Source organism: Bombus bifarius, unplaced genomic scaffold (assembly GCF_011952205.1).
Source record: "Bombus bifarius isolate JDL3187 unplaced genomic scaffold, Bbif_JDL3187 scf7180000007973, whole genome shotgun sequence".
Taxonomy (NCBI): domain Eukaryota; kingdom Metazoa; phylum Arthropoda; class Insecta; order Hymenoptera; family Apidae; genus Bombus; species Bombus bifarius.
In genome coordinates, this window is record NW_022884359.1 from 5,200,415 (window position 1) to 5,217,142 (window position 16,728).

Below are 16,728 nucleotides of genomic sequence, written 5' to 3' on the forward strand. Positions count from 1 at the left end.
TATATAATAAAGGCATTTTGATAGAATTATTTTTATTCTGATAAGAATGTAAGTACTTTAATTTAATTTCTATTATATACAGATAGGGAAATCAGCAACGTCCAAGTTATTTTGCTTAACATTACATAATTTCGAATACTTACATTTTGTCAAATTTCGAAACAATTAATATCGTAAACAAATTCACATAGGTACCATACTTTAATCTGACTTTATTGACTACAGATATACTTAAACCGAAATACTGTTAACCAATCTATCCACATAATTCACAACGTTTCAGGTGCCTTTTTAACATTCAGAACATGTTTTCCTTATATATACATATATATTTATATATACGTTGCCAAGATATATAATTATAAAATAACTTAAAAAGTTCGCAGCACCATATACGTAATTTCATGGTGCATTATCGATGCACCAAAAAGGCTTATTAAAATTGGAAAGAAGAAAGCTCGAACAACATCGAGGTACTGTAACACTTTTTTCCAAGTTTTCTCCTATCGAGCACGGGCAAAGATTCTTAAGATTGAGCATGTTTCTTTCTAGTTTCGCATACACGTACAGTTGCGGCCAGGTATCCAGATAGTTAAGAATTAACAATACGCGTACGTAAGTTACAATTAAACGAATTTCCCTTGACAAGCGTCGAATTTTGTTACATTATCTGATAAAATGCAGCGAATGCAAATGTCGACCTGCTAAGTAGAGATATTTACGAACCTTCCAAATCTTTAACTCGTAGCTTTGTTCGCCTCTAAATATATCTACAATTTCTGCGGTGTATTTCGATCGTCGCATTAGCTGCATTCTCTTCCTACGATCTAGCAAAATCATATAGTCGTACAACAAATTCTCAACTGAACGATAATATTACGTCCTCGAATGGCATCTTTCGCTCAGCGTTCGCAGTGACCATTAAAGTACAGATTCGATAAGATCGACAATTGCTCGTTACAATTCTCCTTCGAGATAGTTACGGCGTTTGTGCGTAAATTTTCTGCTCGGTATACCGTGCGCGCAAACAACTTATAAACAGATGCGATTCTATATTAAAACAAGAGTTATCACGTCATAGTTGCCAACTCTCAAGCAAAAAATAATACCATGCACCTCACTCGGGCAGGGATTCGCGTACGTTTCAATGATTTCTAATTTCAATCCCTCGCGCTCTTTCATCGCTAGGAAACAAGTGGTTCAACGTTGAAATAAAGCCGATTTGAGGCTAACATTCGATTCCAACTATCTTTCAGATCTAACAAAACTCAGACTTTAAGGGAAGCGCAGATCGTTGCGCGTCTTTTCGTGCCTTGTTCCGTTTCACGACTCGAGTTCGAACGAAAGTACACGTAAGCGGACTGTTGTCACGTGCAACCTTAAGATTTCAGAATCATAGGACAAGTGGCTGATCGTCAATGGGATCTTACAAATTTCTCTACGGTCTTATTACAGTTACGAACGTTATGCAACGCTTCGCGAGTTCTAATTTCCGTGAAAAAGTGCAATGATCGTTTAGTTTCATACGGTCGTTTATCGGTCATCGATCACCGCACGTCTCCCTATCTCTGCTAGCTACAGTTACGTATGTATATAGACAAATTATACGTAGAAAGTTGAGTGGCACTATTCGAAAGTTGCCTGAGTACGTTTTGTTTGTTGACTAGATTTCATAAAATTCATCCCTTTCTCTCGCAAATACAACTGACTCTTTTAATTGTGCTTCTTCTTCTTCTTCTTCCTCTTCTTTATCTTCTTGTTTCTTTTTACAATGATCCAGTGATGTTTGACGGAAACACGAGAGCTACAGCTTAGAAAAGCTTAGAAATGGAATCGCATGCGATTTTCGGGCATCGACGGTAAATCACGTGTCTCTATTAATAAGGTCTACGCTTGATCGTAAGCAACATTGATCGAGTGCGATAAACACCGGAAGTTTTCCTTCCCCCGTTATCGTTACGCGTGTACCTATATATTATAAAATTCGATTAGAACCGTAGTGTGTGGTCGTGTAAACGACGTTACGCACACGGATCTCGGGATACGCGATAAAAAGCATAATACAGAAGTATCTAAGAACCTCTTGGATGACTGTGAGCAACGGTGTTACAGATCGGTTACGAATGGCTGATTCTTCTCTTTTTTTTTTTTTTTTTACTCTATCGTTGCTTTGCTTTTTTTAATGTAACCCGACGAACAGGACAAATTCTCCTATGTCTATTTAACTAGATGCTCGATTACAATCGATGAGAATCACGTTCTTGCGAAACTGAAATAGAAATTATGAGAGAAACTATGTACAAACGAATCGTGTAACGTTAGTGCTAGGGCACAATGTCGCGCGATGCATTATGCATTTTCATAGGTTTATAGCTGTCTCTGCTGCTGATCGTTTTATCGCTGCACGTAGAAATTCAAATAAGTCGAAAGAAAAGGCTTGCTCTTATTCCTTGATACGATCAGCAGCAGTTTCTAAATTTCATGCCACCTTCTTCTTACTTGTCTTCTTGCTGCGGGGCAGGGTAGCGAAGCTTGTTATCTGAAAAATAAAGACGAATTCTGTGTGTTATCGTCGTTCTGTTAGCGGGTGAACGTTCGATCCTCAAATAAAACTGCCCGATATCGCGTTATTTACATTTTTATGTATTTGATCATTCGCTAAGCGTTCTTTACGACGCAGTCTTTAAAACAGAGATCGATTCGATAATAATTTACACACCACACTGACTTTAGGAAACAGTTACTACTACATGAGGGGAGGGGGGAGCATACTGGCAGAAAAATTCCCCTCAGGTGGTATCGTTTCCTTCTCGAAGCAACGGTTAATAAATCGTGTAGCTGTGTCGCTGTAATCGTGTTAATCGTCGAGTAACATGCATGTTTAACATTCTAGTAAGAAGTAACACTCGGTAAGCGATTAGTGGTCTAACGAATTATCAAAAAAAAACACTCTAGAAACCATATCCATACGATCTGAACCAACGAACTAATCCGTTTCTTCTCTCCAGATTTCCTCAGTACGACAAAGTGGACGAAAAGGACTAGGAAGGAGCCGATGATATTGGGTTTACTTAAATCGTCGACGAAAACCAGTCAATGAGACCCGTCTAACTCTCGCAACGTACACGATTATATCTTATACGATATTAAACGACAGCATTTAGAAAATATCCGACTCTAATCTTTTGCCAATTTTTGGTGACTGCGATGCTTCTCTTATCCGCGATTCTACGCTCGCGCTCTCCACTTTCTCCTCGGTAACTTTCTTTGTTTCATCGTTCTCTGTTTTATCCGCGGTTTCCTTATCGTCGCTTGGCGCGAGTACGTAAGTGTCTGAGCTGTTAGAACTGTCAGAAATGTCGTTCTCGCTTTTATCGTCATTCTGAACGTTTATCTCTTGACCGGAGCTGGATGGCTTCGGCGCAAGTTCGATAATCGTTTCCTGAGGTTCGATGCTGTTCGATCTGGTCTCGGACGTGCTGATATCCGAGCTGGAGTCGTCTGTTTTCGAAGCCTTGCGTTCTTTCGAAAACGCGCTGTGGAAGATATTTTTCGGAATAGCGAGCAGCTTCGAGAAGCCTTCCTTCGTTCGCTGCCTCTTACACTTCTTCCCCTTTGACTTCGCGCCAGTAGCGTGAGCGATAAACACGTCTTTCGCGGTGCCGGTGTTTGAGAAGGTCTTTAAGGTTCCAGTTTTAATTACCAAAGTGGCTTTCAACGCGCTCTGAGCATCGGTCTCGTTCAAGTCCTCTTCGCTCTCCGTGAGAGGTACTTTGGGAGCTGGTTTCTTGTTGTACTTACCAGCTCGGCCAAGACTGTCGGAATTACTACGCGACACACTCGGAGTTGTCCAAACGTCCAAGTAGCTGGCGCTGTCGTATTCCGCAACCATGTTTACCGCGTCTTTGTCGTCAGCTGTATTTTCTATTTCTTTTGTTCTTTCTGACGATGCTTTCGCGTCTTCGCCATCTTTTCCTACGTTTTCATTCTCGTTCGCTGTTTCAACGTCCACGTTTTGCAACGAGTCTTCCGAGGATAACCTTTCAGTGACGGGTGTAACGCTACGCTGCAATTTTTCCTGCGTGTGGACGATGTTATTCACCGCCTTGCGAGCGTCGTTTAACAGTTGTTTCAGCTCGTCGAACTTATCCTGACAGAGTTCATCCGTTACGGTCCGTGTTGACCGTTCGGTTAATTTTTCGGAAGAAGCTTCGTCACAAGTAAAATTATTCGTAATATTTTCTATCGTGTTTTCGGTCTTTGCGTCTTGTGTTTCGATTCGCTTCGTCTGTGCATCGTTAATTGATCTCTCTGCAGCCGATAAAGGTTCAGGATGGGTCCTCGCCTCTATACTTTCAATTATTCGAAGCTCCGCGGCTAGCACAGGCTCTGGCCGTGAATTATCGATCGTTTCCGTCGTTTCTTTTTTTTCTAGTTCCGGCGGGCCTGATTGACTGGTATTTTTAAGTAAATCATCGTTACCTGCGGTAAAGGTGCCACGATCGAATTTCATATAATCAGCAACGTTACTGTTTTTCGAGAGTAGAAGCAAGATCTCGAGAGCTTGTTCAGGAGTGATGAGATTCAAAGGTGTCGGAAATGAGACATTTTTGGAGGAAGAAGGATCGATGCTGTCGGAATCCTCTCCCGAGTCCTTCAAATATCATAAAAATCGTTATATTATCAAATGAAACGTCTAATCTTGTGCTGCTGCATAATTTGAAAAGATTAAATAGAACGAACTTAAATCGTCATTAAGGACTAGGCGGCGAGAGTCGAAGAGCGTCTGTGGAAAACGTTGTGTGTAATATCTCGTTGTTGTAAAGAAAACTCCACTCAAACAAATGTCCAAACTCGTTTAGATAGATGACATAGACAAAAGCGAAGAAACAATTAAGTAACGTCTACTAGCGCTTGTGTATCCTCTTTGTAGAGGCAACGTTCTGACACCTTCTAGCGTTATTAATGACTGTTTAGAGTGTGCGTTTAAATTGCGCTCAAATACTATATCGCGGTATTCTCGTTGCCGTGTAGAACATTTTCTGATTAAAAAAATCGCAATTTTTCAATCTTGTCACTTACACCGTTTTCCAACGCTCCTCGAATCGTCGTAACGTTTCAAATACACGTTTCGATTTCTCTGATATAAAATGGCAGAGTCCAGATGCAAGAAATAATCACGTATCCTTGATACGATGCTTGATACATAGAATGCCGAGGGAAAAATTTGCCAATGTCCTTAATGAATTAATCAAGGTTCAATTTCGTCGCAGACTCGCCTTTGCTGTTTCATTCTAGTCTAGTTTATTTTCAGTCTTGCTTCAGCCTTGCTTCTAGTCTGTTTATCAGCGTCATTTGGAACAGTTGCAGTAAAGTTTCGGTTGCAGAAATGAAATTGGGGCTCGAGTGCGCGGAATTAAACCTTGATTTATGTTCTTATACGGATTCGGCCGGTTGAATTTAGTACCTCTGGGGTCTTCTTCGTGGTGGAGCGAGGTTTTGCGCGTGTTCTTGCACCGACGCTCGATGTTCGAACCAACGAATCGCCTTGAGATGTACGGCTGGATTGTAGCGCTTCCCCGCTGCTGTACCCGCTGGAGATGTCGTCCGAAGACCTTATATTACTGCAACCAACGATCCGTTTACAGCATAACACGTCCACGTTACGGATATTAGGACGCTACACGTTTGTACTATGATTATTAATCATAAAAATTAATGATTAAAAACGAGATACGAACGTTAAGCTAGCTGTTGGCTCCCTAGACCTTGGCTGTAGAACGTCAACGTCCACTTCGGAAAAATACATTTCCACTCGATTGGTGCTGGACTGTGTCCGACGAGGACTATACCCTCTTCTTCCCACATGCTCTCTTCGACGAGGTTCCACTGTAAATTATTGACAAATTTCGATCAAAGTATGTTCTTTTAATGCCCGATTAACAAAATTCCTACTGTGGACGCACGCGCTGCGTCGTGTCAATCGTTTTCACTGATTAACGAGCCATCGTTGTGAGAAAGTGATATTTCACTCGCGATTTCGTTCGTCGATCAATTTACACGATCGAATTCTATCCTTTAACGTTGCGGCTGCGAAAAAGCAAGAAGATTCTAGGGTAGGAGGTTTTTAGCGAAGAACCACAAAATACAGTGCCGTGAATAATTATAAACTCAACGCTATTTTCTGATTTTTCGTAACATTGAAACGAAAAGAATCGTTTGTTGTAATACCGTAATTGTAATACGAAACAAAACGAGAGACACAAGGAAGAAAAATTGTCTTCTCTCCAAGTCTGGAAGAGATTAGATTTCTTCTTTAAAATTGTGTTTCTCCCTGTGAAGAGATACAAACTCAGTGTTAGTTTTCTTACCTTTGCAATGTTCAATGTTTAGTGGATTTCCCTTTATCTTCAATTACTTCTATCAATCTATTAAATTAGGCTATCCACTGACTTATTTAAAGTTTCAGATTTTATTCTTTTTTTTTTTAGGTAAACTTTTCTCGCTAGAATTCCACGTAGGTTCTCGATGTCCATGTAAACAACAGTGTTCCGAAATTTTCAAACTTCTCTGCACTGACGGCTGTATTGTCTTTTTTATCGTCTATCTCGGTTACGAAAGACGATCCGTCTTTACGAACACACACCATCTGCCGATAGCCTTTCGAGCGTTCAGTTTACGAAAACGGTTTCGCCTAACCTTATCTTAGTTTCTCGGAAATATCGAAGAACCAATACAGAAAATGTGTTTGAGTCTATAATTATTCGAAGCATGGTGAATAACGGGGAAAAAATTGGTGAACTCCTAATATATGGAGCGTTTGTCCACCGAACAGTTTAAATAAACAGAGTTTTACATCGAAGGAAGCGAACAGCGTTATGGTTATTCGCGAGAGAATTCGTAAAAATGACTAGAGCCACGATCGGCCAATAACCTTCCATGTCCGTCTCGTCGTGCATGTGCGGCGTGTTTCTATTCTCGTCCTCTTTCTCGCCGGTCAGGTCGCTCAGGCTGTAGCTCTTCTTTAAATGCTGTACCAGACCACCACCGCCCTGAAAAACCAATCCTCTGTTTTTTTCAACCTGCCGGGTAATCCACGACTGCGTGCCGCGTCGTTTGTCAAGAACCAGTGAGCAGAAAAATCAAACTTATCGATCGAGCACAGAGAAACGTATAGTTACATGTTGAAGATACACACAGCGAAGACTAAAACAAAGTATTACATAGGGTGTTAAAAAAGAAGAAGGTGCTTAGACTCGAAGAGTCGATAGTACTCGGCGAGAGGAATGAAACATTTCTAATAAACACGTAAGTCCTGCGAAGCCTGTAAAGCGATCCTTCTGACGCAACATCGACACTTTTATCGTTTACGACAGCGTTCGACGTCGTGGACGAGGCTTCTCGCGATACGTTGAGACGTCGATTTCTATCGGTGGATGGACATTTTTTATCGACACGAGAGAGAAACGTGTGGAACGTTTATTGTAGCAAACGCGAGGAATTATGCAAAACGTACGATACTGATATTCAAAGATATGTAAAATATTCAAAGTGCACTTACTCGTTAAAATACTTAACGGATGAAACAATTTTCTATCTGGATTCTACTTTCTAGATTATCTTCGTAAAAATACGAAATCGCGTAGATATGGGAAATTGTTGAATTCCTCTCGGTAAGTCTCTTACGAACTCTAAAGTCACAGACCTTCTCATCTGAATATTTTGTACAGAGAAAACGAAAAAAATAAAAATATATTCTTACCAACCCGGGAAAAGGTGTTAATGTGTTATCTGCCGACACCGGAGCGTGTGTTCGATCTGTCGTGCGTGTTTTTAGCGACCGATCTAGGCCGGGTTGAACAACGCGAACGCGTTGCGGTCTCTCGCCTATCCGGCTACGTTTCTTTCCGACTTTCATTCTGGCACGAGTTAACGGCTAGCGTTCCGCGTGTCCAGCGATAGAACCGGGTTCTCTTGATTAACTGGACCAACTCGTTAGACGGGATTTGCACGGTACGAACGATGAAGAATCGATCGATCCGGATGATCGCGGGGCACTAGCGTTTATTTTCCACGAAAAAGAGAACGGAGCAAGAGTGAGGGACCAACACATTACATCCTTATCCATGGAATATATTTATTCGAAAAAAAATGGGAATAAAAAAAAAAAGAATGAAATGAAACATATCAATAGTAGCATCGTTGAGTAAAATCTTTGGGATATAAAAGTCTTACTTTCTAAGCGTTTCAATGGCAAATCCTCGTATTGCTATAGCTTTCTTAGATTCTCGACGGTTCTAATATGCTTGGAGATGTTCGGTTGGTGTACAAGTAACGAGGATGTGTATCCTATGCAATTACTTTCCATCACATTTACATCAATCTGATATATGTATGAGATTTAACAACAGTTACAACTATGGGAACTACAGCAAGGAACGACACGCTCTGTGATCGATGCCTCCTTAAGCACTACCTGATGTTCGTCGGTGATTACGTGCCAGCAAAAAGTACAGTACTTCGATTACTTCGTAAGCAAATCGTGCGATCCAGATAACAAGTGTTCGTGCAAACTGCATATACAAAATTGCCAGTGATCGTCGAATTCTTCCTGTTACATACCTCGGCCGCGGTACAGTCTTAAACTCTGTCTTTTTGATACAAGTCTAGTTGATAGAAACGAAATATCATGTATTCGATCGATACTCCGATTATTCGACGGCTTGTTCGTGAAAAAGGATTCAACATGGTTATTTGATATATTTATTTGTTGAGAATAGTTTGTCAGTTTGCAACAATAGACGAAAATTTCTTGGATTGTCGTAATCGACGAAATCTCATATCGTCATCTATCGTAAGGCACCAGTTCTCCCGACTTACTAAAATTATCACGGTTCGCGATTCGATCACGATAGATTACTCTTAATGCTAATTGGTATAATAAACGATATAAGTCGCAGAATTCGCAGAAAGGTGGCACGCAATAATAGTTTCTCAATGTTCGTCTAAACGTTAAACGTATCGCAGCTGAGATTACATTATGCTAAAGGCCTCTGGTATATATCGAATAAAAAAACATCTTTATCATTGTATATAGTATCGTAACGCACGTGTAGATGTAACAAATAATTTCACGGGAGTAAAATTTCAAAAACTTCCCTCTCATCAAAATGACCAAATTCCTTTTTATCTTTGTCTTTCCGACCATTCCATCCATAATCCGTCTTAACGAATACCTTCTTCAGGATTAACTCGACTCTAAAACAGAGAGAGAGAGAAAGAGAGAGAGAGAGAGAGAGAAAGAAAAAAAAACGGAAAATTACTCTAAGACTTTCAATAAACACACGCATAATTTCCCTAAAACCCATTCCACTCGAATCTCTATAAATGTAAAAACGCTATGTTAATCTTAAATCGGTAACTTGCAATCCATTTCGACGAAAGCCTGTCGAGGATTATTCTCGCGATTCTCCGAGACTACGTTGAATCGTTGCTTTCCACCGATTCACAGAACGACACTGTGTGTCAGTATTCTGTCATGGTGGATGCATACTGCTGGTCCAACTCATCGTCGCTGAACATGGAGTCAGTGTCGCGAGCGTGTGACCTGAGTCGCCTCGAGTTGCCTTCGGCTCGCCCTTTTCTGGTTTTCCGCGCCTTGTGCGTTTTCTTCGGCGTTGGCACCTTGAAAAAGTTCCCTTCTGCTACAGGATCAATTTCGACCAGCTCGTCGTCCGTGTTCATATCGTTGCTCGTGTTGGGCATCGAATCGACAGGGATCAAGTCATCGGAGCTACTGCTTAAGTGCGACGGGGTGCTTGGTTTCTGGATGGCGTCTATCTGGTCCGTCTTTTCCTTCGAGGTCGTTGGAAGCTTGGCCAAGCTAGAAACGGCCGAGGCCGATTGGATCGTTGATAGCTCAGTCACCATGATTTGGTCTGACTTCAGAATATGCTGACCACCCCCGCGTTCCGATGTGTTTTTGGAAGGATTTTTTTTTTTTTTTTTTTGGTTTTTACACATATACACGAACGTCGTGGAATGTTTGATGTTACAGGTCGAACATAACAAACACGTGTGTACATATAACATGGTATTTTTTTTTTTTTGATAATATATAACGACGAGTTGTTAAAGGAACGACGATGATTGGCAGTGGTTAGACGATGTGTAGTGATGATGATCGACGTTGGTGTTTGTTTGATTAGAGGCGGCGTGCAGGATAGGCGTGCAGGACAACGTAAACATAAAAAACAAGAAAAAAAAAGAAAATCGAACGATTAGCGAGTTGGGAAGCGGTGGCTGCAGCGAGTTAATATTTTACGTGAAGTTACGGACTTTTGATCGTTTTGTTACGAGGAAAAGATTCAGACGACGTATCATATACTCGAAGAAACGAGATACACTACGTTGTATATATTCTGTATATTTTTTATATAACCATCTACGATCTACTCGGGATTTTCCGTATCTTATTATTCCGTGTTTAATCTCAGAATTACTTCGATTCCATAAAAAAATATCTTCTCCGTTACTGTTTACTTTTCCTGTTAAACAAGACGATCGGATTCGTCGTTACGGCATCTGTAAGCGAGTGTACTTTTAAGTTCGAAACTTACCTTGATAGCGGTTTGCATGAGAACCGTGGTAGCATAATTCACACCTTTCGATCCGAGGTGCAACACTGCCGAGTAACCTTGCTCCGTCGCGCGTGCTAAGGCATCGTCGATCTCAGCCTCGCGCCGGATCAAAGCCGGGTGAACGAAGCGTCTGTAGAGAATGCTCGAGCCTTTGGTGGCTGGGCTCAACAGCCAGATCACCAGGATAGTCTTGATTTCATAGTAAAACGGGAACCTATACGAGCAAGATCAGAACACAAATGTTACGCGTACGAAACGATGGAAAAAATCGATGGCCGTAAATTATTGGTCGGTAAAATACGGCACATTTTCATAGAAGAATGCAAAATTTGTAGCTCGAACGCAAAAAGATAACCAACGATAAAATTGAGAAGCTTTTTGGAAAAATGTTAAATTACTTTGCAAGCCTCGGTTCTGATTTTTCTTAACAGCCCATCGAGGGTGGACATTTCATTTGCAACTTTTCGCGATGTGCATATCACGTCGTATAATAACATTTATCTTATATTATAGTCCTTATCATCTTGACATAAATCGCAATAACTTGGCAATGAAACGTTGTAGCATTCTATTGTAATAAAAATGGCCCTTCCGTCAGGTGTACGGCCACTTTTCTTAGTAACTGTACATATTTACGATGGACCTACAGGGCCTTTGTCTTTCAGAGAGCTCGTCAATTGTCGTTACGCGTGACGCAGCCGTGAACCACGAAGCCGCATCATCGCGAAAGGAGGGTAAAAAACGAAAAAGGGGAAAATAATTGGGTAGAGTAATGGCCAGGCGTAGGATAGTGGACGATAGGAAAGAAAAGAGGGAGTGTGAGAAAGAGGGAGGGAAGGAGAGGAAAGTGCCAGGGTATTCCTGGCTAGAAATACACCGGCAACTCTCCTTTTTGGTTGTAATTCGAGTATGAAGGGAGAGATCTGGCACAGCGGGCAGGAACACCAGAAACAGAGACGGAAGACGAGACGCCGGTAGAATCCTCAGAAGTGCATGTAAGCCAATATCCATCTCGGCCGAAATTAGACTTTCGGAATTCCCGGTGGCGAGCGGACCACGCGGTTCACCTCGGTTTATTGGCCCCGGTTCGCTCGAATTTTATTCGCTTCCGGCGAAAACGGGGCCATGACCGACCGACCAGACCAAACGCTTCGCGACTCCAGATAGCCCTGTCTACGAAACACATGCCCTTTCCATCCAGCGAACGCGTGCAACAGCTATTTCAGCCTCTTTCATCGCGAGTACTCTTTGGATTAACAAGTTACGAGAGGGAAGGGACCACGGTGGTGTCGACCTCTCCTCTTCTATTTGACCTTTTCGGTACTCGTTCGTTGCTAGCTATACTACGGTATGTATCAAAGTTAGAAGAGAAACGTGACCCAGGCGTTGCTCACCAAAAGCTGAAGAAGACGTCGGTGAATGTTTCCGCGCACGTGAACAGCGCGAACACGATCCAATACATCATCCATTTCACCTGAAAACGAAAGTACAAATGCTTACACTTTGTCTCCAGACGGATCTCTGCGACGAAACGATGTACCGTACGCTCTTAGGGATATAGATAGGATGATCGTCGTCTTGGAGGAACTCTTACTTCGTCTCGGCTTTCGTATGGGATATATTTGATCGCTGTATAAATTCCGTTTGCCATTTTGTTCGTGTAAGTTGGTTATCGATGTTTGTAATTAGCCCGAGAATGTTTACGCGTTCATGGGAAATTTGAATGTACAAATATGTGCAGAACGTACATATATAGAGATATAAGAGGCATAGCATCCACGTACATAGAGGTTGCGCGTCAAATTGGTAGAAGTATTCTAACCAGACAACGGTCTTCGATCCACAGCAACCTAATATTAGCTTTTAACGTTATGCGAAAGCAAGAGGGAAACGCAAAGGGAATGGAAATATAAGCTTGGAATTTAACCGGGAATTCTCTGGAGATGGCATTGGAGCATAAAGCGACACGAGTTAATCCAGAAACAAAGTTCGTCGAGGACAAGTGCGGTGGATTTTTAACAAAGAAGCCTGAGAGAAGTAGCCCTCGTGGATAAATATTTGCGGAGCAAAGTTTATGCTTTCCTAGAAACAATGTTTAGCCGCAACGTTATCGAGCAAGTTCAGCTGAAACTTGGCTCGTACTTGGAAGCACGCTTATACTCTATTCCCATTAATTAGAATGATCAAACATAATCGCTATTAATGGAAGACGAAGTAAGAATACCTCTCTAGTTATTTCAGCGGGTGGTCTTGATGGATACTCACGTATTCTTTCACATTCTTCGTTCTCACTGCCTTGTACGAAGCGTAGGCCGGGTACAAATTGCCAAACACTAATCTGAAAATCGGATACAGGAGAATGTAAGTGAGCGATCGGGGCATTACAATAACTAGGAACGCGGCCAGGATCCGAAGGCTGCCCAGGCCCATTTTCTTTGGCAATTGGTCCGCACAGTATCGACCGACAGCGAACAGACTCGTGGCCAATATTCGAGGGACACCCGTTTTACAGATCGTCCAGAGAAACGGATTTTCCTCGAGTTCGTCCGGTCGAGGCTCGTTTCTTTTGATTTCCATTCCACACCGGGAATCTTGCCCGTGCCTCGCCTGGATTCTCGATTTCTATTCGCGAACTCTCTCTCCGAGTGTTTTTCGATTCTCGTCGGTCCGATCCGACGCATCAAACTGTAAAATCGAAGCAGGAAAATCGTGCCTTGAAAAATCAATCTTGCTCTGCCTGTAAAAGTAAGCTAACAGAGAGATAAGCGAAAGGAAACTTACAGACTCGGCGAACAGATTGAAAAATCGGACAGAGACGTGTCTCGTTCTGATAGGTATAGCTCGTCGATCGACGAAATAACCGAACGATGAAGTAATCAAAGATTATAGAAGAACGATCGAACGAAGGGAATACTATGATGCGTGTACTTTCACTCACGGATTTCCTACAGTCGCGTTCATACGGCGGATCCTTTCGTTGCAAACGATGATCTCGTAGGCGTGAAACGAAGTTGAATCGAGGCTGATTGCGAGGGTAATTAGCGGCAGCGCGGAGATCAAGCGGTCGATTCGTGGACGCAATTGGCAACGCAGGTAGCTTCTACATGACGTCCCCTTTTCGTGAACTGTTCTCCGCCGCGACGCACTTGTTGCATCCTCTAGCCACGGAAACGCTTCACATCGTCGTTTCACGGCTACGAATCGATTCGTTTTCCACGAAAGGATCGCCCAGAGCAGACGATTCGCGCTGTTCGATCGAGGAAAATTCGCGTTTTCGTCGGTCACGGGCTCGGCGGCCGCTTGTTCCGGCCGCGGATGCTTCCAGTTAAAGACTAAATGCGTAACTGCGTTCTGGCACCGACGTGTCGACTACATCGATGCCATACAGGCTCTATTTTAGCGCCTTAAGCCGCTGTCACGCGAGCCGGATACGAAATTCGCCCGACTCGCCTTCACGATAACGATTCAACCGATCCGATAGACTTTTCGTTTTTACGCGCTGTTCTAAGATGCTGTGTGACTTCAGCTGTCGTTTGTCTCGTGTAACTATAACATTAGCACGATGACTATTGTTGTTCATGGAAATGCAACACGCTGATTGGATAAATTGGTTCTCCAAATGTATTTTAGAAGAAGCTGAAGAGCGTAGTCAGATATTTGAGTCAGCCAGAAGATATTGCATAAGAACCAATAAAGCGAAGAACAAAATGACGCAAAAGGAATAGCATATACATACACTGCTAAATTATGTTAATCACAGTTGAAACTATTACCATTGAACTAACTTTTTCCTTTTTCATCAGTACAATGTATGGCCGTTGAATTTTCAATGTAAGTACACGGTATATTTCGCTATTTACTGCACCGTTAATAACGGGTTAAATAGTTTATTTTCAAACATAGATCACTTGAAAATTATTCCCAATTGAGTTTGGCAAATTGCTAAGCAAATTATTTAACTTCGCCAAACTAGCCCCAATTTACATTGTTTCCAATGTTGGAGAGTATCGTCGTGTTTAAAATAACAGTGTTTTTCGTTTTTACCACATTGCGCGTCTCTTGCTTTTTCCCGTTTTCGTTGCTGCTATTTCACACTTTTTTCAACGACGGCATAAACCGCCGTTGACGTTAACAAAGATTACTTCGACGAGAAAAATCGCTCGAACAAAATGTAACTTTACAAATGTAAATTTGATATTTAGAGAATGATTGCGGAACTAGGGAGGATGGGTTCGGCGAACGAGCTTCGCCAAGCGAGAATCGCGCGAAACTACGGACGATCGCGCTTTGCAGGTAATACGATGATTGTCAGCAATGTCGATTGCGTAACAGGGCGTCATTTGCGCGCAGTCCGTGCTGGTATTTGCGCATTAACGAACCCCACAAACGGAATTTTTCGAGAAATATTCTAAAGAATATTGGTATCTTCGTCTTGGAGTCTGGGTAGTGACTAATCCACTCACGTTTAAAGAATCTTAGACGAAATTAGAATACACACTGGATCAAACGTTCTCAAACCTATGTTGTGTTTATAAATATCCTGGCAATGGAAAATTATTCGGATTCGGAATGGGGAACTCGATAAGCATTGGCTGCCTGTGTAAAGCATAGGTTACGCGAAAGTAAAAATTCCAACAGACGTTTGATGATTTTTTGCCAACTCGTTGCTGCACTCGCTACAGTGTTCGGCGCGGTTTGAGGCTCGCAACTAAGAGAATCTATCTGACGAGAAATGCCAGACGTTTTAACGATTTTGGAAAGATTGGCAGTGGGGATGGTAAAATTCAGATTATGAAAGACACGTTGGGCATGATGACTCATGGCTCATAAGTTAAGGATTACGTCGATTAAGGACTGTACCAGAAATGGTAATTCGGTTGTTGCGAGGAGAGAAAACAAAAATACGTACAAATTGCAGTCGTTGAAAGGACAGAACACTACACCTATGTAAACTATCGCTATTCGTTCGTACAATTTCAATCGCACAAAGTTGAGAGCCACTATGGAAATTGTAATTAACTGGTTCGTCCAGACAGGTTCTTGCTCTGCGGTTTGAACGTTACGAATGAAAATTCGTTGCAAATGGAAGACAGAGGGAAAATTCACGATAAACGGTCGAGGACACGCTTTCTTTGGGGCAAAGGCTTTGCGATATGGAAACGTGGCCAGTGTACGGATTTCGCGACAGAAAAAGTCGCTCATGGAGGATCCGCGGCGAAACGTGACGGAATCCAGGCTGCGCGCGAATGAACGACAATGATCTTGACCTCGTACGAATAAACATGTCGCCTTCGCTTGTTCCCGTGTTTGTGCTCGTGCACGCGTATGCACGTTTACGCGGCTGCATTAATAAACATGAAACTGGTAGTCCGGTAACAATTGCTACGAGTCGCGTCTACGGTTTTATCGAGCCAGTCGGTCGTTTCGGCTGTTTGAATTTTCCAGTGATTTTATCGATCAGTCAATGGCCACGATGCCCGAGTATCGCAAAAGAAAAACGTAATAAGCGAAATAGAGATTTTAAAGTAGACTGTGTCAGCCAAAGGTTACGTTCATTGTTAACTATCTCTGTCTTACAGTCTTCTAGCAAGTAATAGTATGTCTGTCAACGTTCCCTTTGTACTTTTATTATAGCTTTTTAATACCAAACTCTAAATAGCATTTGTCGCTTGATTATGTCTGGTAAACCCTGGGATAATCCTGAATATTTCATTCTATCCTGAATAGGTTGTTAAAAAAGGACGAAACATGTGCAGCCCGTGTATGTGATAAACGCGTGTATGAAAAGATCAACGATTGTACTGTCTGGTCTTGTACCTTTTTGGAAAAGCTTGGGAAAAATCGGTATACAAGTACACGTTTGACAGTCATATGCATAAGGCGATCTGTTTTACTTATACGAAAGTTTGTGAAATGGCATTCCCGCGTTTTTTAAGAGGCGATCGAAAAGCTCGATTCACGGGCAGCGTTGTCAATGAACTGTAATGACTGGCTACAAAAAACGAGAGAGAATAGTTATTGTTTTATATTGTCGAAGGAAAATTTACTTGCCCATTGTGTTCTCGCAACAGGTTTCGTTGCGCGAGTC

General features: G+C 42.0%; 1 protein-coding gene across 4 annotated transcripts; it reads right to left on the reverse strand.

Moving 5' to 3' along the window:
* Nucleotides 1–182: 182 nt before the first annotated feature.
* Nucleotides 183–14,512, reverse strand: LOC117215351. 4 transcript variants are annotated; one of them, XM_033461722.1, is made up of 8 exons: nt 12,906–13,217; nt 12,035–12,114; nt 10,620–10,854; nt 6,935–7,052; nt 5,742–5,889; nt 5,468–5,624; nt 2,988–4,654; nt 183–2,539 (listed from the first exon to the last, which is right to left on the reverse strand). In XM_033461722.1, the coding sequence occupies exons 1-7, from the start codon at nt 13,215–13,217 to the stop codon at nt 3,161–3,163; spliced, it is 2,544 nt and encodes an 847-aa protein (XP_033317613.1). In that variant the 3' UTR covers nt 183–2,539; nt 2,988–3,160. The 4 variants fall into 4 exon arrangements, with proteins under 4 accessions (XP_033317613.1, XP_033317611.1, XP_033317617.1 ...); XM_033461720.1 differs by having other exon boundaries at nt 2,971–4,654; XM_033461726.1 differs by lacking the exon at nt 183–2,539 and adding an exon at nt 14,414–14,512 and having other exon boundaries at nt 3,161–4,654; nt 12,906–13,325.
* Between the last annotated feature and the right edge of the window lie 2,216 nt (nt 14,513–16,728).

Coding starts and splice junctions, on each gene's coding strand:
- LOC117215351 (XM_033461722.1), bottom strand. CDS start 13,217: ATGGAAATCAAAAGAAACGAGCCTCGACCGGACGAACTCGAGGAAAAT. Junction 10,855..12,034: donor GACGTCTTCTTCAGCTTTTG/GTGAGCAACGCC, acceptor TTGCTCGTATAG/GTTCCCGTTTTACTATGAAA. Junction 7,053..10,619: donor TCATGCAAACCGCTATCAAG/GTAAGTTTCGAA, acceptor TTGGTTTTTCAG/GGCGGTGGTGGTCTGGTACA.